This window comes from Electrona antarctica (genome assembly GCF_951216825.1).
Source record: "Electrona antarctica genome assembly, chromosome: 18".
In the NCBI taxonomy this organism is placed as follows: domain Eukaryota; kingdom Metazoa; phylum Chordata; class Actinopteri; order Myctophiformes; family Myctophidae; genus Electrona; species Electrona antarctica.
The window spans coordinates 15371699-15398814 of NC_136799.1; the positions used below are offsets into that span (position 1 = coordinate 15371699).

Sequence of the window (27116 nt, forward strand, 5' to 3'; positions counted from 1 at the left end):
CCTTTAACACAATTAGCGTGCTTTTTACACTATATTCTTTTACACTTCTGAAAGATAAAATTAAATTACATGTTTGATTGTCATCAAAAAATATATATATTAATAATAATATCTATTAGGCTATAAAGCAGAAAACAAATAAGCACATAAGAATCTATCCGAGAGACAGACAGAGCGAGACAAAAAGAGAGAGCGTGTGTGTGTGTGTGTGTGTGTGTGTGTGTGTGTGTGTGTGTGTGAGTGTGTGTGTGTGTGTGTGTGTGTGTGTGTATGAGAGAGAGAGAGAGAGATAGAGATAGACTGTATTCCTACAGTTTCAGCTCCAGGCGAAGTAATATGAAGACACCATTCTACTCAGCCTAACAGCCCCAACAGTGTGAGTACATGAGTCTATCTGATGTCCCACTCCCAACTAATGGATTATTTGAACATAATTTTTGCAGCATTCGCCATTTACACACATTGCTGATAAGAAAGGTAAAGGTTATTGCCACTGACCTGTGTGACCTTTGAACCACACAGGAAGTGTTTTGTAGTGCTGTTGGTCTTTGAGGAGCAGGGCAGCGACAGTAGCAGTCATGGTATTACCCTGCTAAAAGTACCATGACATCATTGAACAAAAACTAAACTACTCCCCACGGGGAATTCTCTCCGTCATCATTCTGATTGATGGAATGACTGCAAGACCAACTCACTGGATGGATGAATGAATGAATGACTTAATTTGATGAATGACATACTCGCTGATTGATCGACTACTACGACTAGTTTTCTCAGTTAATTGGCTGATTGACCAACAAATGTGTCACAATATCTAACACAATTATTGGGATTATCACCAATACAATTTAAGTTCCAAACTTGCTTCATGGTCAATAAAAGCAGCAGAAATATACCATGGACTGTGTCGTTGTGAGTCCTTCCATGTACCATTCCTTCGAGGTCAGCCTGACTAGTTGACAACACTGGTGTCAACTATGTTTTTGTGTTCATTGAGAAAGGCAGCAGGCCAGGTGAGAGGGAGACGGTATCGCGGAGACACGGGAGAAAATGTTCTGCCGGGATTTGATCCCAGACTAACGGGTTCAAGAGATGAGGCGGTTCTCAACCACAACAAATAAAAAGGGAGATAGGAAATTTCACGAAGAACTGAATAGATGTAGGCCTCAATTACAGTTGTTAATATTTTTCCTCTATTAAGTTATGGTATTAAGACCTGAGGCCGATTCTACGAATGCCTTCTAAATCAGTAGTTCTCAAACTTTTCAAGTTTTTTTTTAAAGAAATACAAAAATAGCCGATGTACAAGCTCGCTGTATTATGCGCTCCTGTATGGATGTAAGCTAAATCACAGTTTCCAAAAGAAAAAGGTCATAAAGCAGAACAGCTCTCTTGTAAACGTGAAAATGAAAGTATTCACCTCGCAATAAAAACACGCTTGCTGTAAATTATCTATCGTGACATGTTGTAATATCATTATCAAGCATGTCTGTCTGTCTGCTGGCTGACAGACAGAAAATCCCCCGTCCTAACATCCTCCCCTGATGGAGGAAGAACGGACCTGTAGGTACAACACATTTATATGAATGGAAACTTAAATGAACAACACAATTAGTAAACACACAAACCCATATGAACCAAAACAATACAATAAAATAAATATATATCTAGCTGATCTACATCAACACGTTGTGAGCCTGTAGATCGGTTATTCAAAAATATTTTTCAAAATAGTAAAAAAAGGCAAAGAAGTTTAGGGATAAGGGGTTTAGCACTGACGAAAATAGGGCCCTTGGGCTACATTAGACACAACAATTCAGACAGAAGATCGCTAGGCTACATTAGACACAACATCCATTCAGACAGCAGACTATACATAAAGTGCCTTGCATAGTCGAACGTAATCGACGCAATAATACATACGCAACGGAGGGTGACAAGACACAACATCCATTCCGACATTAGCTGGTCTACTGTGTGAATGGATGTTGTGTATAATATAGTATATATAGTCCAGTTACTAATGTCTGAATGGATGTTGTTTCTAATGTATATTAAGACAACAATACATTAGAAACAACATCCATTCGGACAGTAGACCAACATCCTGCCAGACAGTGGACTCCATTAGACACAACATCCATTCAGTGAGTCAGTAGACCAAGTCCAGGAGAGCCCCAGAATACGATTATAATATTTATCACTTCAGTTTGACCACTTAGACCATGCAGTACCTAATAAAATGGACCCGAGTTGCACTGCACTTCGTTCTTTTTACATTTGCCAAAAATAGCAGATCTACAAGCTCACAACGCAATTAACACATCGCAACGCAATGCGTTGTGAGCTTGTGGATGCTGGGGTTCAAGTTATTTTCAATCGGTCCCAACGCAAACAGGGATATTCTCTAAAGTTTCTCTGTGACATGCTGTATCTTAGGGAGAAAGATTTACATATTCACAACGTACTGTAAGATGACATGAATGTATGGTGCTATATAGTTACAGTAACAATTTCATTCAGGGGTGCCATCACTGGTAGAGTGGCCGGTAGAGGGGACGCATGGGAACTACAAGGTTCCCAGTTCGATCCTGGGCTCCCCCAGAGTTAGTGTCGAAGTGTCCTTGAGCAAGACTCTGAACCCCTAATTGCTCCCGATGTGCAGGTTGGTGCCTTACTGCCTTGCATGGTTTCCTCCGCCATTGGTGTATAAATGTGCGCGTGAATGTAATGCACAATCTATGTAAATAGATTGCATAAAAGCACTATATAAATGCACCATTAACCATTTACGGGGGTGCCCTGATGCCAAAAGGTTTGAGAAACCCTGCAGTAGACTATACATTAGACAGCAGAAAATATATACACATGCGGTAGGAGGTCAACTGTCTGGTGTTGCAAAACATGTGGTCTTCCTGAGGAACAGAAGCTAAAGATGAAGCTCTTCTTTCTGAATAATGGTAGTGTGTCAAAATAGCTGTGACTCAAACATATGGGTCACGATCAGATTTACTCCTCGAGTTCACAGCACTCCACGTCTGGCCAGGGCTGCGGATGCTGCACTTTTTGTTTCGTCACCTGACTGAGGAGCATTATCTAGAAAGTAGCGACTTTGCTTAAGTTCTTAAAGCACACGTACACGTGCGGATAAGAGAGTCAGTTAAAACATTACCTTAATAAATGCAAACATATACTTTAAAGGACAAAGCCTTGTTATATCAATAGTGCCTCATCAGCAAGTGGCCTCAGTGTTATGCTGATGAAGGAACACTATGTGACTGTATGAGATAGTGTTCCAATCACAACACATTGGTGACAAATACTCTTTTGGAGGCAATTATAGATAGAGCTGGACCAATGTTTGGTTCCGAATCTATGCCGATTTTGGAGAGTATGCCTTACACATGAATTAAAATCAATTTGAAGGTTTTTCTAAAATAGAAATTTGAAAAATAGTGAGCTATTTGATAGCCTAGTTTTTGAAAATTAATTGTTGTTCAAATCATGCCTCAAATCATAGCTACAACAAAAACAACATGTCAAATGTTCCCTACCTACGCATATGATCCTGGTGTGTGCACACGTCATGGAGGTTGATAGTAAACAGCTCTTCTCTGTGGTCTGTCTGCCTGTCTTTAATGCTACTGTAACAACTAAAACCTCCTTCAGGATGAATACTGTTTCATCTGACCTGACCTGAAAAGAACAATTATTACCTGCATGTCATTCCTCCAGTTCAAACTGACCACATCACTCACTCACATCCAACCTCTGCTTTCTAATGCTAGCTTAGATTTTACAATACATCAAATATATTCCTATACCTGCAATGCAGTTTTGTGTATATGTTCTTCTATGTAAGTCTATGTAATGGTATGTAATAGTATGAATAGCACATCTCTTTCATACATAGTCATTCCAGGGACACAGGAAGAATTGTTATCCTTTTCCACTTCCACCTGGTTGGTCTAGCGTTACTCATGGGCTGTTCCAATGTTTATAAAGGGAGTGTGTAATTGTGGGAGCATCTAGGCCGACTGTGTAGTACAGGGGTGGGCAACTTTGACGATGGAGAGAGCCACCATTATTTCCGCACTCACTCCAGAGGGCCACATTGCATATTTCTGTCGTAGCAAAAAATCCGATCTTGAGCTTGTAGATCGGCTATTTTTGCTATATTTGAATTGAAATCCTGAATATCTTTTTGCTATTTTCTCAAAGTGGCATCCGGGGACCCCCAGGGGTCCTTGAGGGGCCTCCAGGGGGTCCCCAGCAAAGTGTGTTAATAAAGCATCGCAATCATTTTGACCAGCTCAGTGGCCTAATTGCGGTTAGAGTATCCGCCCTGGGACTGGGAGGTCGGGGTTCGATCCCCGGCCGGGTAGACTCAGAAAAATGGGACCCAGTGTGCCTCCCTGCTTGGCACTCAGCATCAAGGCTTGGATTGGGGGTAAGTCCCTGCAACATACTGTACTAGCATCATGTCCAGGGGGTGTACTTGTACAACAAGCTGCCTCACGCTACAGAAACAGGAGGTAGACTCCTGCCCAACCGGCCTCATGGCTCGGCAAGGCTTACTTACTACTCATTTTACAACTTTATCCGTATTTTATACGTTGGCGTATACGTTAGAAGCAAACAAATACATACAAATAAACACATACTATAAGCACGTTTTCCACAAAACAGCTGATCTACAAGTTCAAGACGTGCCGGAATATAATGTGTTTGTCATGTTGTGAGCCTGTAGATCGGCTATTTTTTAAATTATTTTGCAAGTTTTCACCTATAATGACTGGGACACTTCACCTGCATAATTGATAGATACTGATGTTGTCATAAAAAGCCAAATAATGGCCGGCCAGACCGAAAGGCCTACATCGGTCGGAATCTATACTACTAGAGAGAGTAATATCAGACAGTAAGATTAAGTAGTACTGTAGGTATATCGTGCAGTGTAGTACTGTACCAATATCATGCAGTGTAGTACTGTATCAAATCATACACTGTGCAGGAAGGACTGTTTACTACAGTGTAAGGATCAGTGTAGTACCGGTACTTTAGTGATAACAGACAGTGTAGTACTGTCTACTACCGTGTAATGATCAGTGTAGTACTGTCTACTAATGCACTGTAATGATCAGTGTAGTATTGCCAGATCGGTGTAGTACTGTGGTGATAGGAGCCGCTCTGACAGCCTTTGTCTGGACTGGCTGGTTGGATGGATGGATTCGTCCAGCTTCAACCACAATGGATGTATGACATTACCTCATCCTAAAAGCCTTGCTTAATTCGAAGCCCCCCTGTCTGTTGTTCTCACACACACACACACACACACACACACACACACACACACACTAGACCCTTCTTCTCCTCAGTGTGTTGCCACTGCATACATTAGGCTACACGAGAACATCTACTACTACTCAGTCACACTGATCTTCCAATCTACACAGTAAAAATCTTCCATAATCCATATCCTAATTGTCAGACATTAATAACGGCAATGCGCATCGGCTACTCACATGAACGGAGACCAATGCAGCGGTGGATCCTTCCACAGTCTGGGGGTGAAATTTCACAACGCAGGAGCTTTGGGCTTTCTATCTGGAAGGTCTGGGACCTTCACCGACGTAGCATTGAACGGCAGACACGTCCCGTCCGCTCAAAAGGCACACATTTACACACCGGTTCAACACACCACGCCATGGTTGCTGCTACAAGGCAAAAATGAAAATACTGGATTTTCTTTATGGGGGGGGTAGAAATAATCCACGGTAGTTAGTTCAAACGGGCTGCGCTCCTGGCTTGTGGAGGACCAGTGTTGTTACGAGGCTGGAAAGCCCCCTTTGGGTACTTCCGCCCAGGAAATCCCCGTCATGAAAAACCAAACGGAGAGCTGAGAGGCTGCAGGGCGCGCCGTCCGCCACGGGGGGGCGACACAGACGCTTCTATTATATACTACTACTACTGATACCATACTTTACTCTGTGCCGTGTGTGTGTGTGTGTGTGTGTGTGTGTGTGTGTGTGTGTGTGTGTGTGTGTGTGTGTGTGTGTGTGTGTGTGTGTGTGTGTGTGTGTGTGTGTGTGTGTGTGTGTGTGTGTGTGTGTCAGACAGACAGACAGACAGACGGACGGTCAAACAGACAGACAGCGATCATGCAAGTTAGGTATCTCCACTATAATAAATGTTGGAAATTACTTCATTACACCGACTTAAACCAGATGAATTGCTTGGGCAGTTGGGCACACGGAAAAGTGAAAGTTAAATTCCTGGCAAATAGTGCGTGCGTGCGTACTGCGTGCGCGCTTACGCGTGCGTGTGTGTGTGTGTGTGTGTGTGTGTGTGTGTGTGTGTGTGTGTGTGTGTGTGTGTGTGTGTGTGTTGTTAAAGGACCACTTCACCACTTTTCAACCTATCTTCATATATTAAATAGGTCCTCACTAATAATCGTGATAAAATGGAACCATTTTTTTCCACTCAGTCTGTGTCTCATCATAGGAGGGCTGTGGGTTCAGTTCAGAAACATGTCCACCAGTGACATCATCAATGAGGAATCCAAGCTAATAGAAACGGCTTTCTAGTCCTGAAAAGTTGCAATGCGAAAATGGAAGCCATCGTTCTCACGATAATAACAATCTAAACGTTTTTTGTAAAAAAAAAAGAAAAAAGAAAGAAATCTTGTTTTAAAAAAAATCTGCCTAACGATGATGTCACTGGTGGACGGGTTTTTGAACTGTCCACAGCCCTCCTATGAGACACAGACTGAGTAGGAAAAAAATGGTGTAATTTTATCATGATTATTAGTGAGGACTGAGGACCTATTATAGATGAAGATAGGTTGAAAAGTGGTGAAGTGGTCCTTTAATGTCTGACTCTGAGCAGCCAACACCTAGCTAATAAAACATGTATCGGGGCTAAGCCCACACCCAACCATGTTTGTCTTTATTATTGACAAACAAGGGGGGATTCATTTATAACAGTAACTCAATCCTCCCAATATATCCCATAAATTAATAGGCTGTTATTACTACCTCCACACCACCTAGCGGGGCTCTGCTGTTTCCCAAAACGCTGAAAGACAGCACCGGAAGTCGTTGGGGTTAGGCTTACAACAGCTTTCACACAACTTTTGTTATAACCGCGACGTTCCTTTTAGGTATCAATTAGTTATCTTATTCATTGATTAGGGTGAATAATATTCAAATTAACATACGGAACAACTGACTATTTGCAAGGTTTGTAGATTCTGAACAAAATCTCCTTTGAATGACGACGTTAGCAACTGAGTGGTTGGTAAACAAATGCTATTGGTGTTGCACCAGTTTTTGTCTCCCGACGGTCTAACGTTATTTAGGTTTAAGGTGGTACTAGCCACTTTATCCGTTCAAGACAGCGTAACAAACGTTTTGTGTTTGCTTTGCTCGTTTATGAAAGAAATCTGTTGCTTAATATTAAAAAGAGTGTGATTTTAATATAGTTTATTTGCTGTCGTATTTGCCAATCCTGATTCCTGCTAAATGTACGATACTATAGGGATTATCTTAAAAATGTGTCATTTGACTCATTTATTTGTTTATTTTTTATCTTAATGCTTTGACATGGTATGTATGTCATACGGTATGTAAATATAATGTTGTATTATGATTACCAGTGGAAATCACGGTCGGTCATGAATCACGATATCTCGTCGCTGGCGAGAGTTCTGTCACGCGCGGAAAGCAGGATATTTATCCTTTTATTTACTAGACTGTATACATACTAGACCAGTGGTTTTCAACCAGTGGTCCGAGGACCACCAGTGGACCTTGAGGGGGTTCCAGGTGGTCTCCAGCTAAATTATGGAGAGTTGATAACCAAATTGAAAGTGTAAAATGAAACCAAATGGACCAAAAGTCAAATTATTGTTAAACATCTGCATTACTACAGCATGGAATGGAATCCAATCCGACCACAACAAATTCAAACTTTTGGGTCTGAGAGGCAAAATCTCAACAAACGGTGGTCTGTGGCTCAAATGACAAATACATAATGGACCCTGATATGAAAAGTGTTGAAAACTACTGTACTAGACTGTAATTTTCATTGTGTATCTGATACCAACATAATCTATCATAATATGATAGATTATGTATCAGATGCATAATGTGATACATATTATGTGTCACTTATTATATTATATTGTCAATGTTTTTTTTATATGTGAATTGTGCTTACGTCACATATTGTCAAAGTGGGGAATGCCAGCCCAGGGACTTGGGTTAGTGGAATGGACAGGGAAATGAAAAATAAAAACATTGTTTCAAAAATAGCAGATTTACAAGCTTGTAGATGTGGGGGGGTTGCAACTTGCAACAGAGGCTATTTGGGGGTCCTTGGCATTGGAAAAGTCTGTGAATTACTATTAGTATTATTTGCACCTTTCTCTATTAATATTAATCTTCCCTTTTGTTTTGCATGTCTAGATGCCAGGTTTTGACTTCCTGGATCGGGTAGAGCAGTATGTCCGCACAGGAACCTTCCCTCCAGAGGTTGATACAAAGGCGTCCAGGCATGTCGTCAAGAGAGCCAGCAAACAGTTCATTTATAAAGGTGTGTTATGAAAATGAAACCACACTGGTTCATCCTTACGTGAACCCCTATATCTTGTTCCTTTTCTGGGCATGTCGTAATAGGCGGACATTCGGCGAAAATAGCACACCTATACAAGCTTGTAGATATTTCAGTGAAAAGATTTCATGTAGAGGTTCAAAATAAGGGGTGAATTATTGCAGTTTTTGTATTGTAGTGGAGGAAGTTATTATGTAGGCTATCTGCATAGCACCAACTTTTGAAAATCCAATAAACAAATTCTTGACATTATAAAGATTTATACGTTAGCTTATTTTAAAGTGTGTAAGCTACATAGTTGGAATGAATTTGCATTGAAATGCCCTGACATATTTCTGTCTGTCTGTCAGATAAGCGTCTGTGGAAGTCATTTAAAGGTCGTCTCCTGAAAGTGGTCCGGAGTGAAGAGGAGATGATTGAGATCCTGACACGTTACCATGAAGACAACGACCACGCCGGCCTACAGAAGATGGTCAAACAGATATTGGTGATGTTCATTAATATTATAATAATAATTACCATTATAATTATCTGTAGACCATGACAAATAATAACATTTCATGTTATTATGATTATTGTTATCATAATTTTGATGACATTTGTGTAAAAGACAATTGGTCTGAGGTGTCTTTCTTGGTTCAGGTACTTTACTAGAGATGGATTAATTGTGTTTAAAAAAAAACCACTTCTCTCATTTTATTGGCAAATAAAAGAGTGCCATTGTAAGTAATATGTTGTAAATGACTGTGGTTTCCTCTCCAGTCTCTGTACTTCTGGAGTAGTGTCACAGAGGCGGTGAAGGGCTGGCTGATGAAGTGTCCCCAGTGTCGAGTGAGGGCTCAGCTACATAAGACAGTCGGACCTCACAGACAGCAGTGTCTGGCATACTGCTGTGACAGCAACAGCTGGAACAACCCTGAATCTGTCACCTTTTACAGGTACACCAAGGAGGGATTCTGAACCTCTTGGGCTGGGGACCCCCCAAAAATACTTTGGCATTGTCTTGCGAGAACTGATTTAAGGTGTAGATTATAGTCTCATTTAGTATGTGGTCTAATCAGAAACCAGCCAACCAGAATCAAGGATTTATTATAAATCATTTTAGAAATTTCTGTGAATAAGCTCTTCTTCCTTACAAGTATATTCTGAATCTGTTCAGTTTTGAGTTTCAGCTTTTCTCGTTCAGAATTCGTTACCCTCCACTTCAGATTCAGTTAATTTGCGTTCTTATTCTGTCTGTCTGCCTGTGTGCCTCTCTTAACAGGTTTCCCAAAGACCCAGAGCTGCGGGACAAATGGCTCTCTGTGGCTCAGAGAGACAAAGGCTCCTTGCGGACTCTGTCCTGTCTCTGCGCCAAACACTTTGACACTTCCTGTTTTCTGGTCGACACCGAGGGTCAAGTGACTCTGAAACCAGACGCAGTTCCAACCATCGTGGCTGCCACTTTACAGGAGGATGAGGTACATACAGTACAGTACCTGTTAGGAGTCGGACAGGTTACCCTGTATTTTGTGTGGTTTGTAGCTAGTATGAATACAGACAATAGTCTCTTTTCAAAACCAGAAACAAATAATTATGCTACCCAAAATAGTCTGCCTCCCCCAGTATGCATGTAGCAGGATTTAATTGATAATGTGTTAGTTACCTGCTGCTATTAGTCCATATTGGTCTGTGTTGTTTGTTTCTAGCTGCCCATCGCTGCAGAGGAGGACTCCCTCCAGATCTCCTCCCTGGAGGAACTCATTGCTGCCTCGGATGCTGCAGAAACCATAGAAACCACAGAACCCCCTCAACCCAGAATGGATCTTCCAGAACACCAGTATGCCTTCCCTCCTCCAGAGAACAACAGAACACTGCAGTTGGGGCAGCAGATTGGCTTGAGGAAGACCTCTGAACCATGCTTTGTTATGTACGACAACATAGAGAGGTACCTGAGTGCAGTTATCAATTCTACTATACTATGATCGGTTATTGACCATGAACCTTTCCAGTTTCCACCCAAATGTTATTCATCTCTTGGCGACAGTAGATCGAGTATTAGCCAACCGCTCTACTGTAATGAACCAGCACTGCACGTCATTGTGACCTTGACCTTTTCAAACCAAAACGTAATCTTGTTGGGGAAGCAAAGTTCATGAAAATACAGCTATCCTCAACATGTTATTTTACCAGAAAGGCCAGAAGGGGCAAAAACAGTAAGTACAAATCAATTTTTGATTCTCATGTTGTCACTTCACAGGTATCTTAAACACGGAATCTTACCTCAGCAAACAAAGGGTCATACATTTATCCTCAGAAGAGCTTCGAGGCGCTTTGGTGTGATCAGTAAGAAAACACACACGCACGCTTGCTCATTGTTGTTGATGTTCAATGACTGACCTGATGTCAGTTAGAACTGAAACGCTTAGAAATCTATCTATCCCTAATGCAAGATTAATTAAAGAGCTAGTTTAAAATGACAGTTAATTGATCTACTGTGTCTTTCAGACGGAGTGTTGATGTACACAAAGGTCACCCCTCCAGTTAAAGTCCTACGCAGCAGAGATGAGGTATAATCCTACAGTTATTAAATTACCGTTTACTACTGAGCATGTGTTCTCTATGCAGCAACACCATGCCTCATGTTTGTAAAGGTTATAATCAAGCATGTATAAAGTGTTGTGTGTTATGTTCCTTGAAAGATTGATTATGGTGATAATGCTAAATGGTGATCTCATCAGTTACAAACCGCTTTCCAAAGAATACAAAAATAACAATAGGTAATAAAAATGCACGTGAAAAAAAACAATCCAACAAACCCACCCATTGTATAATTTTTTTGTCTTCTAGGTAATAGCGGTCATGCGTCATTTCCATGACAACCAGGGTCACCGCGGTCAGGGTATGTGTCAACGGTCCATCGTGAAGCAGTTCTACTGGGCCACACTGAGCCGAGACCTGGCCACCTGGATCTCCACCTGCGACACCTGCATCAACAGACCCAAGAAGAGACGCTTCAGATGTAGCGTCTACAACTGTACCAACTACTCTGGACCCATAGAGAGAGGACTGGGCATGACCTTCCACAAGTATGGGACATCATCATCATCATCCTCATCACAAAAACAATGAATGTGTTGCTGTCAGGCAGAAACATCTTATCTCCATATTTTAAGCTTTTGTGTTTTTAATTAACGCCCTACTTGATTTTACTACAGTGTCACACAAAAGTATCAAAAGTAGCAGATTTGCAAGCTCGAATGAGCTTGTAGATCTAGATTTGAATCCGCAAATTTCCACCCGAATTATTTAATTTTGTGATTCATCTATCGAATAGTATGCAATAGATTTCGACAATATTATTATTGTCATTGTATAATACAATATAATAATAAAGGTAAATGCTTTGTTTGAGTAGGTGTGGTCCTGGTAGGATAGAAAGACAGCAGTTTTAGGATAGAAACCAGTAGTACCAGGAGTCCTGGGCGGATAGGAGAACAGCAGTACTAGAGATCCTGGTAGTATAGGAAAACAACTGTAGTAGGAGCGAAGCTAGCTAGCTTAACATAAAGGGCGTCCCTGACCTGTGCTTTATTTGTAGGTTTCCTGTTGACAACCCACCTCTGTTGACTCGCTGGCTGAGGAACCTAGGTCGACCACACTGGCACCCTAGTCTCTGGTCCTCTGTGTGTTCATCTCATTTCACAGAGGACTGCTTCGACCGCAGCGAGGGAGAGGTTCGCCTCCACCCGGATACTGTTCCCTCACTGTTCATCTACAGTGACCCTGTGGTGAGGAGACAACACCTGATTATGATTCGTATATTTAGGTTTTGTATTAATTTCATGTTGGAGAGAGACTGTAGACTAGTAGGTAAAGGGGAAGATGATGCAGATTCAAACCCACAGAATGTGACTTTGTGAAAGTCACATTCATAAATTATGCATAAGCCACTCAAGTCAGAACTGTTCTTACTTCACTCGCAAGGCACCAAATTCAGAGAAGGCATTACTTCAGAACTGCAGCATATGAACTTCTGCCGGTGCACCAGACAACATACCGTAAGGGAGGGAGGAGGTCTGTCACTGCAAATAGATATTACTATGGCATGAAGCGGGAGAGGACATATCTCCGTTCTTCACCTAGCCTGAAGCTTTTGGCTCCATATTGGAAAACGTTGCTACCATTTAGCATACATAGGTATTAGGTAGTAGGCATGCTTTTGTTGTTACCTAAATGATGTCTGAACACTACAAATCTGATTATATCACTTGTAAATAACACTATTTACTAAAGGTAGAATTTGAGAAAGAAGTCTTTTCTCTCTAGATTTACCCTAGGTCTCAACATAGCCTAAGTGGCTGAGAGTTGAGGACATTCATTCATCCTTGAATGAACATTGACTGGAAGTTGAATCTATCAAGATGTTTGTTTCTTATTAAGTGCTGGTAGTAAATTATTACACCTCAGGAACTTGAGTTCTATCCGAAATGACTGTAACCATGCTCCTGCAGAACCAAGCCAGAATCACCCCAACCCAGCCGGCTCCACTGGAAGCAGTCACGACCCAAGACCAGGTACTGACCCGTTGTTTAGTAGTAAACAGGGTTTAATCCCGTTAATCATCTGCCGTGGAGAAACTATCTATCAGCTAAAGCATATCTACAGAAAATGACATTTTGTTGCCTTAATTTCCTGTGTTATTTGAGCAGATATTCTTTGCTAAGTATGATGCGGTGGAGCGTTACCTTCGTAGAGGGCACTACCCTCCAGGACTGAACGGTGTGGAAAAAAACACCTTGCGAAGATTCGCCAAGAGCTTTATCATCAAAGGTACAAAGAATATGTAATGGAAACAAACTTAATGTAGCCAAGAATTACCAGTGTGGTGCACCCTGGTGGTCCAACCAGATACTGTAAAAATATATATTTAGGCATTTAGAATCAGAATCAATTTGTGTAGCATTTCTGCGTGCGTTTAACTCATCTTGATATAAAACATTTAAACTAGTCATATCTTGTAACTGTTTTCCTTTGTTGGACAGACCAGATGATTGAGTTATTTTTCTGCGGTGTGATAATGACACATTGTGTTGTTCCTGCATCCAGATGATGAGCTGCATATTGTTCGAGGAAATCGAATTCGTCGGGTTCTGAGGAACAGAGAGGAGGTGGATATGGCGTTGGTTAGTTACCATGATGAACTAAACCACCTTGACCTTGATAAATGCATCCGCCTGCTCAACGAGAGGTAACACTGACTGATTAACCCATTAAGACCTGAGGCCGATTCTAAAAACGCCTTTTAAAACCTAACCTAAGGTTTTCTGAAAACGTTCAAATTCGTATTCAAATTTTAAATTAAATAAATGATGTTGCTATATATAATTGTATGACTCTTGGGTCAACCAGCAATATTTGTTGGGCATGATTATTGTCCTTTTTTGTTTTTGCAATGCTTTGGTGCAAGTGCATTCCTGTAAACATTGCTTTGTAAACATATGTTTACTGTCTTTCAGTTAGAATTTTAGAATATTCTGAGCCCAGTTCTGAATATGATTGTTTCACTTACAATCTTCCCACACACAGATCAAATACTATATCATTAATGTTTTTTCAGGTGTTTCTGGAAGACAATGAGACCAGATGTGGTCCGCTGGATCGACCACTGTTCTCAATGTTCTTCTAAAAAGTGCAAGAAGATGGAACCACAACAACAAGACCCCAAACAGAGTTTGGGTTCCCCACAGATCTCTGCCTCCCTTGCCAACAGGTATGGCAGAGAGGGAATGTGTATTTATTCTAGTTATTAACCACTTGAGGGGCAAACATTCTACAAATATAGCAGATCTACAAGCTCTTGTAGATTGTCTATTTTCGGCTAAGATATTTGGTGTAGAGGGAGGACTGGTCAATGAATATAGAGTGCTTAAGAAGCTTAATGAATTGAATCAAGTATGCAAAAATCCATTTCTCTTCATCTGGACAGTGACGATGATGATGATGATGACGACGATGACGACGATGATGATGATGATGATGAAGAAGGTAGTTATGAAGAAGACGATGATGAGGTGGAGGAAGAAGAGGAGGATGTCAGAAAGCACCAATCAAAGAGCAGAATGGTTTGTCAGTTTCTCTGCTCCTTCCACACACACAAGCCCCTAGGGCTTTTTGTGTTATCCGTTTAACAATCATTGTAAACTGTACCTCTGTACAAATTGAAAACTGTCAAACTAAGTTTGATTTATTATTATCTCCAACAGACTGAGAAAACTTCAGGACATATCCTTAAGCCCCCCCCCTCCCAACCTGAAATTTCCATCACATCCGCACAAGAAACTCTTCCTTCCATGCAGCCTCAACCACCAAGCTCTACCCCTTCCCAGTCCAAAGACGCCACCATCACCCCTCACTCCCAGATAGAAACACCCGACATCCAACTCACAACCATGAACTGCTCCGACGAGACCGAAGCACCGCCTTCCCCCTCCCTGATCTGGGTGGTCCGGAGAGTCTCCACGCAGCCTGTCAGCCCCTCACAGCCCCAAATCCAGACAGAGGAGAACGAGTCTGAGATTCAAAGCGGCACCGAGCCCCAGAGCCCGGTCCACTTCGAGATCATTTCCCAGACTCAAATACAGACACAAGCCGACCCGAGTGAAGTCGAAGAGATGACAAGTGAGTCTGAAGTTCACGCTCAGGACCAGAGCGACACCCCTGACCAGCAACCGCTCCAGTTCCACTTCATAGCCCATCCTCAAACCCAGTATGAGATGGACCCCCAGCCACAACCTGAGGTCCAAACAGAGGTGAGCGTGACTGAAACTCAGGATCAAAGCCCTGCCCAGATCCAACCTCAACCCAAACTGGTCTTCAAAACTGAATTGACGCCAAGATCCCTGCCACAGGCAACCCCAAAACGCAGCTCTCAAACACTACCACAGAAGAAGAGAAACGGTGCATCTAAAGCGCAAGCCAGCACCCAAAAAGCCAAGCTCCAGACCACAAAAGCAAAACAAACAAAGACCCAGGTCAGCAGGGGGGCCCAGGCCAAGAAGAGGAAAGGACCAGAGACAAAGTTACCAGCCAAGAGAAATAAGTCTGGTCCTGTGTTGGAATCAGCTGGGTCCCAGAAAACCAAACCGTGGACCGTCTCCAAGTCTGTCTGGACAGAAACCATCAACAGGCTAAAAACCGAGGAGAATAGGTGTGTAAATATATAGAAGTATACAACAGTTGGTGAATTTACTAGGTCGGGTAATTTGATATGGCAAGAGGCATTCAATGTGAGTCCATCACTCTGCTATGTATGGTAATATGTAATGACAACAAATCAGCTAGCTAACTAACATTACTCTATTATTTTGTTACCAGCCACTATATAAGACTATATTTGTTATATTTTAATTATCATCATATAATTAATTTATAAATTCCACTGTGCTTTTCTCTTATACAATATTCTTGTATTTCACACATTCCTTGCTGCTACAGTCTACACTCTACAGAGACCCACAGACTACAGCCACAGCCAACTAAATTCCTTAGCTTTATTGTACTAATGTACGATATCTTTCGTTTGTATAATTGTACACGTTTGAATTCAGGGAGATCACTTGAGCCCTATTCACTCATCCACCGCTAAATGGCAGTAGCAATAGTTCAGCACAGGCCACCATAGATTTGTTCTATTTTTTTAGAACAAGAGTTGTAAGATTCGTCTTAAATCATGATTATAATGTTATCAATTAAAGCCCCTTTTTTAAATAAGTTAAAAACGTCTTTGGCATGGAGGCACTTTGTGAAAAGAAGTCAAATCAGTACTTAGCCTTCAATGAGTTCATAATTGCTAAAAAATAGCTGATATTGTATTGTGCTATTTTGTTAAAAAGACTATTTTCACCTGCCAAAATGGGGAAGCCATGTTGAAAGTTGTTCAATAGATTTCCGTAAATAAAACTCTGTGTCTGTCCATTTGTCTCTGTAGAGACCAACCGGTTGACCTAGAGCCTGTGAGGCCAGTTAAGATCCTGCAGGCCAGGGCGATGGTGCAGCACTGTACTCAGGCAAGAGTGAAGGTGAAACCGGCTGTGGATGGATCAGAGGCTCAGTGGTCAGAGGTACACAATCACTAAAACGTCAATGTTCAACTCAGGGTCAACTTGAGTCATGTCCATCACAACTTCTGTGTCCTCTCCACGGCCTTAATGTTCTTCCATACTTTTTGTCCTCAGATCCAGGAGGGAATGGTGGTCTATGTGTGTTTCTTCCACGGAGCCACAGAGGACATTGTTAAAGAGATGGGTACGATTTTATTTTTCTTCCAAGCTAACTCAAGACTGTATACTTGCTTTCCCAAAAATAACCGCATACGATGCAAGCATAAATTATGATGACCTAGAAATTACCCAGTTGTATTTCATTGATTGGATACAGGTATAGTAAATGAATACCAGTAGCACTAAACAAGTACTTAACAAGTCAAATCATATTCCATCCACCAGCCAACACTCTGATGAGAGCCAAGTTGTTCCGGAACACCTTGAAGCGTCCGTCTTCTGTTCTAGAACTCCCGGGCAGCGTTCTGCTGATTCCACAGGACTCGCTGGTCGGAGAGCAGCACCTCTTCAAGAGGAAGCGTCTCGAGTACAACAGGGCATGTGCGATGTGGTGGGGTGCTCAGCTGTACGCCAAGCTGGTCTCTGCCTGCAAGAACATTGTCGAGAAGCATGCGTCCACATCGGCGTTGGGGATCACCGTAGAACATGGGACCTATGGTCAGAAACAGGAGATCGCCCTGACCTCCTTAGAGCCACTCACACACCTACTGGAATTTTAGATGTCAAACAGAAACTGGTGACCTATGGAATTCTGTGATGCCACAGGGTTGACATTGAGCATTTTCAGCAAATCCTTAGTTTACTGATCCAGTGCAAAACTGAGCTGAGCTGGGTCACAATGTGAAAATACAGAATTCAATAGGTCATTGATTTCTGTGGGACAATATGGGACATTCACCTTTGAACAGTAATGCATTATATTATGTTTGCATGAAATAAAAACATGCCTGATTATAATCGCGCTGTGTAAGCAGATGGTTACATGGTATTCATAATGTATTGTCAAATCTATTCTGTGTATGCTACAGTAACAACATTTTGGCACCGTTTGATCCCACATTCTCCCGTCAATGTGTCAAAACGAAGTGTCCTTGAGCAATACGATACTCTCCAAGTGCTAATCAATAGCTGCCCACTCCTATTCATTAAGATGCACAGTAAAATCCCCAGTGTTCATGTATCCATTTGTAACTTGTACAAATAGTGTACAAATGGACCTGTCAAACTGTACAAACTTACTTGGCCAATGAAGGTTTTGTTCCCTTTCCCACCAGTTTTTCCCTGAAGTAATTTAGTTTCAAGGTAATTTAATAATTTAAGTGGAAACATATTCGATTGTGTTTTTGACTATAGGAATGCACAAGTGTTTGTTAAACATGATGCCTGATAATAAAGAGATGTATGGATACATGAAAAAGTTTCATGTTTTGTGATCAGTGTGGGGTGTGCTCAGCAGCACCACATAGGTCAGCTGGCTGTGAAGAGCTTATACTTCACAGGATGCTGGAATTAGGTAGAAAGATTTCAGAACCTTCTCTGACACCTTGAATTGCATTCAAGTCTGGAACGATGCATGTTGGGAATGCCTGCCCTACCTGGTTATACAAACTCTTATCCATTGTACCTTTGTCCAGATGCCTCATATATGGGGATTTGTGGATTTATCGATATTTTTGGGACAATTGCCAATCCGACCGTGTTCCTACTCTGTGCATCACATTCACAGCTCAGGTCCTCTTGCGTTAAAGGGATATTTCACTTTCAAAAAAACTTTTGGTCATATCATCGTCTACTCAGTCTTATGTGAAGTTGTGAACACCCAGACAGTTTTAAAGAACCCCTCCCTATACAAACCCATTGTAACTTCTAACTCCATTTTTACCATGATAGATTGGTTAAAATGGAGTTATAATGGGTTTGTATAGGAAGGGGGTGGGGCAGCTAAAATTAATATCAAATATCTAAATACTGAATCAAGTAACTTAAGAACTGTCTGGGTGTTCACATAAGACGATGAGTAGACGATGAAATTACCAAAAGGTTTTTTGAAAGTGAAATATCCCTTTAAGGCCTATTCATACTCCAGATGAGGTGACCACCGTTTTAGTGGTCCTCATCACCTCATCACCTAAAAGTGGAGTATGAATGAATAGGCCTTTACACACGGCAATAAGTCAAGCAGTTGAGTGGTCAGTGGTTCTATTAACATCTGCTGATCTGACTGGCTTCCCACTTGCCATGGACCTTGGGTCCATGGTGATACCCAAATGCAAAGTTTGAGTGTCGTCTGTCAGATATGTGCCTGACCAATGGACCGAAGCCAAGGGGCTCCGGTCTGTTAAAAGTCACACTTGAGTGAAGTGAGTGGTGCCTTTTTTGCTTTTGTACGTCACGGGGGGACAATACCCTGTGACCATAGTTCATTGAAGGTCGCAGTAAAAGTGTCAATACTGCAATGTAGAAGTGTCAAGACTGCAATGATGAAATTGATGTTGTTCTTCAGTACTGTAGTACCACCTGGTATGGATGTTTGTCTGCAGCCCTAAAGTCACAACTGCTGCAACAACTGAACATTTGTTCAAAGATTGTTGGACAACCACTTCAGAAACTTTATACATCCACATATGATAACAGCATCCTAAGGTTAGCAAGGAATATCACCTCTAATACTAAGCATGTGAGAATATAGGTTGCTACCTTCAGGAAGGAGATATGGTGTACCAGCATACAATAAGGTCAGACTAAAGAGGTCCTTTGTCAGCCAGTCGACCCTGAGGCCTTGAGGAGTTGTAGTAGCCATGGGGTAATCTAAGCGGTGGATATTGCTCGTGTCTTCATGTCTTTATGTATGTATAGCCTAAATTGTCTTGTTCTTTGTATTATGTCAAATGTGTGTATATGTGTTCTGCATACTTGGCTGCTGGGTCGCAAGACACATTTCAGTGTGAACTGACAATAAAGTACTATATCATATCATATCATGTCAGGTTTTAATGAAAATAAATCTTTGAAATGTTTCATAGTTTTACAGCATTGCAAACAGAGAGCCGCCGCCGTGTTGCTGCACAATAAAAGCCAATGCGTTGAGTGGGAGTGAACTACAGAGGGGCGTTAACTATGGAATCGCGCATTTCCCGTCAGTGTGTTGGTCACACCCATAGACACCCCAGGTGAGAGAGCATGTGACATCATGCGACATCATCAGGGATGGATCACGTTACATCATGAGCGATGGAGATCCCTGATGTCATCAATATTAAGCCCATATATGGAGATGTCATCAATATTGGCCAGCAACTCTGCATCTGACCCTCCTCCTGCCTGCATCTGGTCTCTCTCAAGCAGAAAGGATGAACTCAAAGCAGCGGGACAAAAATCTGATATCTCCATACCATAATAATTTCGAGTTGTAGTCCTGTTGTTAGGTTGTGTTTACATTTGCGCTGTGGCACAGATACAATACGTCACCAGTCTCGCGTTGATCTGCCTCTAGCGGCCACATATCAGACTTTGATCTGAGTGCATCATCTCTGCCCGAGAGAGACCAGATGGGAGCAGGAGGAGGAACTCACTGCTGCCACCAGCGCTCGCCCAGCAGTCTGTTGACATTAAGCTAGAGGCGGGATCAATGCATACACAGTGCTGCCTTGATCCCGCCTCTAGCTGCCGCTGATTGGCCAGGCCGTTTTGTGGCCTGGCATCAAGTCTGCCTGAGAGTTCCCAGATGGGAGTAGGAGGGGGGAACCCAGTGTACCCTCTGCTGCCCCATCTGGCGGAGTCAGGTTACCTTATATGCCCATATATGGAGAGTCTCTTTCATGCCGGTAATGGAGATCTCCATATATGGAGATCACTGATGTCATGAGTATCCACATTTTGTTGATACCAGGTTGCTTAGTTACCCAATAAAGTACAACTTGTGATATCAGGTTGCTATGGTTTCCGACATTTCTAATCAGAACACTTAAGAGGTCTGATGTCATGAACCTCCATATTTGGTCATTAGTGACTCATAGTGACATCATATGTGGTGACACAAGCGTGGAAGCCGGTCAGCTTAAAACCGGAATGCAACGCTGTCTCATTTTAGTTTGAATAAGTGTGACCAGTTGAACAGCAAGATAGAATTAATTGCAAGGGAGCAGCTGCAAGATAGATATAGATCATCAATACCAAAGGGAACATCCCACCTTCACAAACCATTGTCAGCCTCTATTCATCCAGAACAACGTTACCACATCAGTCCTGCTCCAGTTCCACCTGGCCATTTGTGGATTTCTGTACCCATATAAGTGGTAGACAGTGTATACACAATAGCACAACGATAATCCACTTAACCATGAGCCAAATGCACTGGACAGTGCATCTGGATGGTGAATCTGGTACAGATGTATCTGTACCAAAGATATTCCTCCATGCTTCTGTAGCAGTGGGCAACAAGGTGTACGCCTTTGGAGGATTTGGTTACACAAAAGACAGGGATCAGATTTATGTGCACATCTTCGACACAGTCTCTTTGCGTTGGATGAAGTTGGCTTATGTGACAAGAGGAAACATTCTTCAGATTCCTTCCAACCGCATCGGACACACAGCTGTGCTGATAGGAGATATCATCTATCTCTGGGGGGGACTAAAGAAGCCTTGTGAATTCGCCGGCGGGGTCATCAATGCGTTCAACTGCAATATTCTTTATGGATTTCAAGTGGACAGCCACAGATGGTTCAAGCCCAAGACTTCTGGGACTGTTCCAGAGGGGAGGCACGGCCACTCAGCCTGTGTGTTAGGGAATGTGCTGTATATCTATGGTGGAGACGACCAGCTGAGTTGCACTGCCACTAATAACATCTACAGGTTGAACACCGCCACAATGGTCTGGTCTTTAATTAATACCACAGGACTTGCTTCAGCATATCACTCTGCCACCTTAATTGGGACAAAGATATTTGTTTTCGGGGGCTGGGGGGCTCTCGGGCAGCACTACTACAACAACATCAGAGTGTTTGACACAGAGAACAACGACTGGCTGAGCATGCCTTCTGCACAGTGTCCAGAAGAAGAAAACAGGTCTATAAAAGCCTGCACTTCAGCCTTTCATTCAGCTTTTGCCTACAATGGAGAGCTGTACATAATATTTGCTGGGTCACAGTCCATGTGGAATTTCAATCCAAAGACCTTCTCCTGGAGAAAGGTAGAGCCCAAGGGGAAACGCCCACGTGAGTGGTGTGTTATGGAGTATTGTTGCATGGTGGGAGATCATGTCATGTTCTTTAGAGGGAAACCCTGCAGTGCTCTTTACATGTTAGACTTAAATCCTAGTTTGAAGACGTTATGCAAGCTAGCAGTTATTCAGGGTGGTCTGGAGCAGTCAGAACTCCCACACACCATCAGGTGGGAACTGGAAGCCATGACTAGCCAACAGATACCAGCAACTAATGACATCAGCGACCTCCATATATATAACTATGACCTATGAGCCGGGACACAATATAGGCCTACAGAATTCAATAGGTCATTGATTTCAGTGGAACAAAATGGGACATTCACCTTTGAACAGTAATGCATTATATTATGTTTGCATGAAAACATGCATGATTATATTTGTGTAAGCAGATGGTTACATGGTATTCATAAGTCTATTCTGTGCATGTGTATTCTGTTCAGTGGTTTGTTTATGGTTATGTTGTGTTTCCCTTTCTTGGGAACATTAAAATTATAGATCTAAATAAAAAAAACATCTACAAGCTCAAATAAAAACAGATACAACTAGAAAAAGTGCCCTTCTGGGCACAGGTCTCCACCAGGAGAATAGGTGTGTGTGTGTGTGTGTGTGTGTGTGTGTGTGTGTGTGTGTGTGTGTGTGTGTGTGTGTGTGTGTGTGTGTGTGTGTGTGTGAGACACAGCTTGGCCTGTTGTAGCGCCACCATGAGGCTGATTTGAAAACTGTCAGGTGGCATTTCTTCCTCAGCCTAGTGGGAATATGCATGCACAGTTTCACCGAATTCGGACGCTGCGTTGAGTAGTTGTGGCGATTTGTACAAAGCGGGTACAAAGCGGGCTACTCGTGAAAAGTTTTGAAGCCAATCGTAGGCAATGAAGGTGGATTATGAGAAATCAAACAAACCCGTCTTGATCACATGACTATGGAGAGCACATGTACCGATTTGCGTGAAATTTGGATAACATCTGAAGGAGTAATATTAGAAAATGTGTTTTACATATGTCGGCCTCCTGGTGGCGCTATAAAGAGCAGATGTGAAAAATTCCAGGCAAAGGTTTTTCCTTGGCCTCTAGGGAGTTGGCATACAAAGTTATCCACAAATCCATGCAGTTGGAGGTAAAAACACTTTTTGGCCAGTTATAGCGCCACCATGAGGCTGAGTTGAAAATGTTCATGTGGCATTTCTTCCTCGGCCTAGTGGGAATGTGCGTGCGCAATTTCACGGAAATCACACGATGTGTTCATGATTTGCAGCATTTTGTTTGAAACTAAGCACTCCTGCGAACTTTGGGAGCCAATCTTAGCCAATGAGGATGGAGTCTGAGAAATCTGAAAAACTCGTTTCGTTGAATGGCTCTAGAGAGACTGTGTACCAATTTGCGTGATGTTTGGACAAAATCTGTAGGTGTACTGTCCAAAAACTTGTTTTGCACAAAGCGGCCTCCTGGTTGCGCTATAACAGGCCGTTCTGGACATTTTGGGGCAGAGGTTCATCGTTGGCATCCAGGGAGTGTGTGTGCAAAATGTGGCATCGCCCGGGTTAACAGTGCCGGAGATTAGCTGATCACAGACGGACACACGGACGGACGGACGGACGGACACACGGACGGACGGACGGACGGACGGACGGACGGACGGACGGACGGAGTGCAAAACGTACTCTCTCCCCATGCCTTCGGCCTGGTGGAGACAATAAGCTCTTAGCTGGGTACTATAGTCTGTCTCCCCACCAATCTCTCTCCCCCTGAAGAGACAGCTGTCTCTTCCACTTATGCACATTAAAAACCCCAGTGTTCATGTATCCATTTACAGTATAACTTGTAAATGGTGGCGAGGGATGGACTGACTAACTGACTTTTCGGGTCGAGGCCCATACAAATACTTGAAATACAAGCCCTTAACACCACCACATTTACAGTACAACATAAATGATACACAACCAGCAGACAACTAATTTAACATTTGGCCCAGACCCGGCCCACCAGAGGGTCGGCCCACTAGGCATATGCCTGGTACGTCCTGTGGCCAGTCCACCTCTGAAATGGTGCATTTATATAGCGCCTTTATCCAAGGCGCTTTACAGAGATTGTGCATTACATTCACCCATTCACACGCCGATGCCGGAGGAAACAAAGCAAGGCAACAACCTGCACATCGGGAGCAATTAGGGGTTCAGAGTCTTGCTTAAGGACACCTCAGCACTAACTCTAGAGGAGCTCGGGTTCGAACTGGGAACCTTGCAGTTCCCATCCGGTCACTCTACCCCTGATCCACTGCCGCCTTGTAAGAGTGTACAAACGGACCTGTCAAAATGTACACTATAGGGATTCCCAAATCCTGTAAAATGTATGTATTGTTGTTACTTGTTATTGTACATCCCATGACCTCTCTTATTTTTATTTTTCTGTTTCTGCTTTGTTTTCTTATGTTTGACTTGTGTGTTACTTGTATGTATGCATTGCATTTTTTTTAATTAAAAAATAAAGAGTTAAAAAAAGTAGGCTACACTAGGATTTTACTATGTGGGGTTTTTAAGTACTGTATTTATAAACGTTCTTGGCCAATGTGTTCAGTTTCTTAAGATTCAATGCTCCATTATTGAATAGAATATGAATTATTATAGGAGTAAGGAAAGTACCTATAAAACAAGCTGATGTCCATCAACCTGTCTGGGAATGACCTTTGGCTGTACCAAAGGGGCACAGAGGAGAGAGGTGTGCAGCTGGAGGGTTTTGTTTGTTTGTGTTTCTGTGTCCCTGGGTCTGTCCCTGTGTCCCTGGCTGTGTCCGAGAATGAAAATAGCGTTATAGCATTTGTTCACCAATCACCACCAAGTGTTACTGTTGCACAGCCTAACACACAGACACAGGCCAGGGAGGAGGGCTTGTACAGTACAGTACAGTACAGTACAGTACAGTACAGTACAGTACAGTACAGTACAGTACAGTACAGTACAGTACAGTACAGTACAGTACAGTACAGTACAGTACAGTACAGTACAGCACCACTCACTTCAGACGGGTCTGATTTTTGTATCTGCCAGCCTGAGGACATGCTGTTTCCTCTTAGCCTTGTGTAGTCAGCTTTCATCTGCCTTTGCAAGTGATATGAGTATCGCTACGCAAGGCTAGTTGCCTCTGCCATACAGAAAATGTTTGTAAATAGTGTTGGTCCGTCAGTAAATGGCACAACTCTGACCTAGCTGTACAGTTAAAGAGCAGAAGGCATACAGTATATCTTTAGCAGAAGTTTCAAATGTGCAAAGTACAAAAACATGTGTATAATTCTGCTTGTCTGTGTATGCAAGTGACATTTTGAGCAGAACTGTTACTTTACTTGGATGATATTTCTGCTCCATCCTTATTTTTGCGCTTCTTTTACTTTACCTTACTTTACTTTATTTGTTTATTTGGACTGACAGAGTATATTAATGAATACACAAAATTTAGACTATCTGTTCTAGAACTCCCGGGCAGCGTTCTGCTCATTCCACAGGACTCGCTGGTCGGAGAGCAGCACCTCTTCAAGAGGAAGCGTCTCGAGTACAACAGGGCATGTGCGATGTGGTGGGGTGCTCAGCTGTACGCCAAGCTGGTCTCTGCCTGCAAGAACATTGTCGAGAAGCATCAGCGTTGGGGATCACTGTAGTGTAGAACATGGGACCTATGGTCAGAAACAGGAGATCGCCCTGACCTCCTTAGAGCCACTCACAATTCAATTCAATTCAAAGGGATTTAAACGAGAAAACATACGTTTACATTGCCAAAGCACAATACAACAATACAGCCACAGGGCACATGTTCTAGTCACACAGTGAGAGCCACAGGGCACATGTTCTAGTCACACAGTGCAGAGCCACAGGGCACATGTTCTAGTCACACAGTGTAGAGCCACAGGGCACATGTTCTAGTCACACAGTGCAGAGCCACAGGGCACATGTTCTAGTCACACAGTGCAGAGCCACAGGGCACATGTTCTAGTCACACAGTGTAGAGCCACAGGGCACATGTTCTAGTCACACAGTGCAGGGCCACAGGGCACATGTTCTAGTCACACAGTGTAGAGCCACAGGGCACATGTTCTAGTCACACAGTGTAGAGCCACAGGGCACATGTTCTAGTCACACAGTGTAGAGCCACAGGGCACATGTTCTAGTCACACAGTGCAGAGCCACAGGGCACATGTTCTAGTCACACAGTGCAGGGCCACAGGGCACATGTTCTAGTCACACAGTGTAGAGCCACAGGGCACATGTTCTAGTCACACAGTGTAGAGCCACAGGGCACATTTCTAGTCACACAGTGCAGAGCCACAGGGCACATTTCTAGTCACACAGTGCAGAGCCACAGGGCACATTTCGGGCGGCACCGTTTGATCCCACATTCTCCCGTCAATGTGTCAAAAATAAGTGTCCTTGAGCAAGACGCTACTCTCCAAGTGTTAATCAATAGCTGCCCACTCCTTCTATTCATTAAGATGCACAGTAAAATCCCCAGTGTTCATGTATCCATTTGTAACTTGTAATAGTGTACAAATGGACCTGTCGAACTGTACAAACTAATTTGGCCAATGAAGGTTTTGTTCCCTTTCCCACCAGTTTTGCCCTGAAGTAATTTAGTTTCAAGGTAATTTAATAATTTAAGTAGAAACATATTCGATTGTGTTTTTGCCCTATCATGTTTTTGACTATAGGAATGCACAAGTGTTTGTTAAACATGACGCCTGATAATAAAGAGATGTATGGATACATGAAAAAGTTTCATGTTTTGTGATCAGTGTGGGGTGTGCTCAGCAGCACCACATAGGTCAGCTGGCTGTGAAGAGCTTATACTTCACAGGATGCTGGAATTAGGTAGAAAGATTTCAGAACCTTCTCTGACACCTTGAATTGCATTCAAGTCGGGAACGATGCATGTCGGGAATGCCTGCCCTACCTGGTTATATAAACTCTTATCCATTGTACCTTTGTCCAGATGCCTCATATATGGGGATTTGTGGATTTATCGATATTTTTGGGACAATTACCAATCCGACCGTGTTCCTACTCCGTGCATCACAACTCAGGTCCTCTTGAGTTAAAGGGATATTTCACTTTCAAAAAACCTTTTGGTCATTTCATCGTCTACTCAGTCTTATGTGAAGTTGTGAACACCCAGACAGTTTTAAAGAACCCCTCCCTATAC

The 27116-nt window shown here is 42.6% G+C and overlaps 2 protein-coding genes across 3 annotated transcripts in view; one reads left to right on the forward strand and one right to left on the reverse strand.

The window, feature by feature from the left end:
* Window positions 1-7711, reverse strand: part of traf3 (TNF receptor-associated factor 3) — a 26872-nt gene extending 19161 nt beyond the window's left edge. Inside the window, exon 1 of one of the 2 annotated variants that reach the window (XM_079528512.1) lies at window positions 7655-7711. The gene's annotated coding sequence lies outside the window, so the exon portion shown is untranslated. Of the gene's footprint in view, window positions 1-5525; window positions 5816-7654 lie in introns of those variants that run through there. The other variant, XM_079528511.1, reaches the window with a different exon arrangement.
* On the forward strand, window positions 7073-18132 carry LOC306942538 (uncharacterized protein). The gene is made up of 19 exons (XM_079528510.1): window positions 7073-7241; window positions 8469-8595; window positions 8964-9100; window positions 9376-9551; window positions 9878-10073; window positions 10302-10540; window positions 10853-10938; window positions 11101-11162; window positions 11443-11681; window positions 12194-12383; window positions 13107-13169; window positions 13305-13425; window positions 13702-13843; window positions 14213-14365; window positions 14582-14717; window positions 14859-15802; window positions 16583-16715; window positions 16830-16899; window positions 17100-18132. Exons 2-19 carry the CDS (start codon window positions 8469-8471, stop codon window positions 17432-17434), a joined length of 3549 nt encoding a protein of 1182 aa, XP_079384636.1. The 5' UTR covers window positions 7073-7241; the 3' UTR covers window positions 17435-18132.
* The last annotated feature ends 8984 nt before the right edge of the window (window positions 18133-27116 follow it).

Bases quoted from the DNA above. Each gene is read 5' to 3' on its own strand.
- LOC306942538 (XM_079528510.1), top strand. From the start codon at position 8,469: ATGCCAGGTTTTGACTTCCTGGATCGGGTAGAGCAGTATGTCCGCACA. The intron at 9,101-9,375 runs GTGATGTTCATT...TTTCCTCTCCAG, and splicing joins AGATGGTCAAACAGATATTG to TCTCTGTACTTCTGGAGTAG. The intron at 14,366-14,581 runs GTATGGCAGAGA...TCATCTGGACAG, and splicing joins TCTGCCTCCCTTGCCAACAG to TGACGATGATGATGATGATG.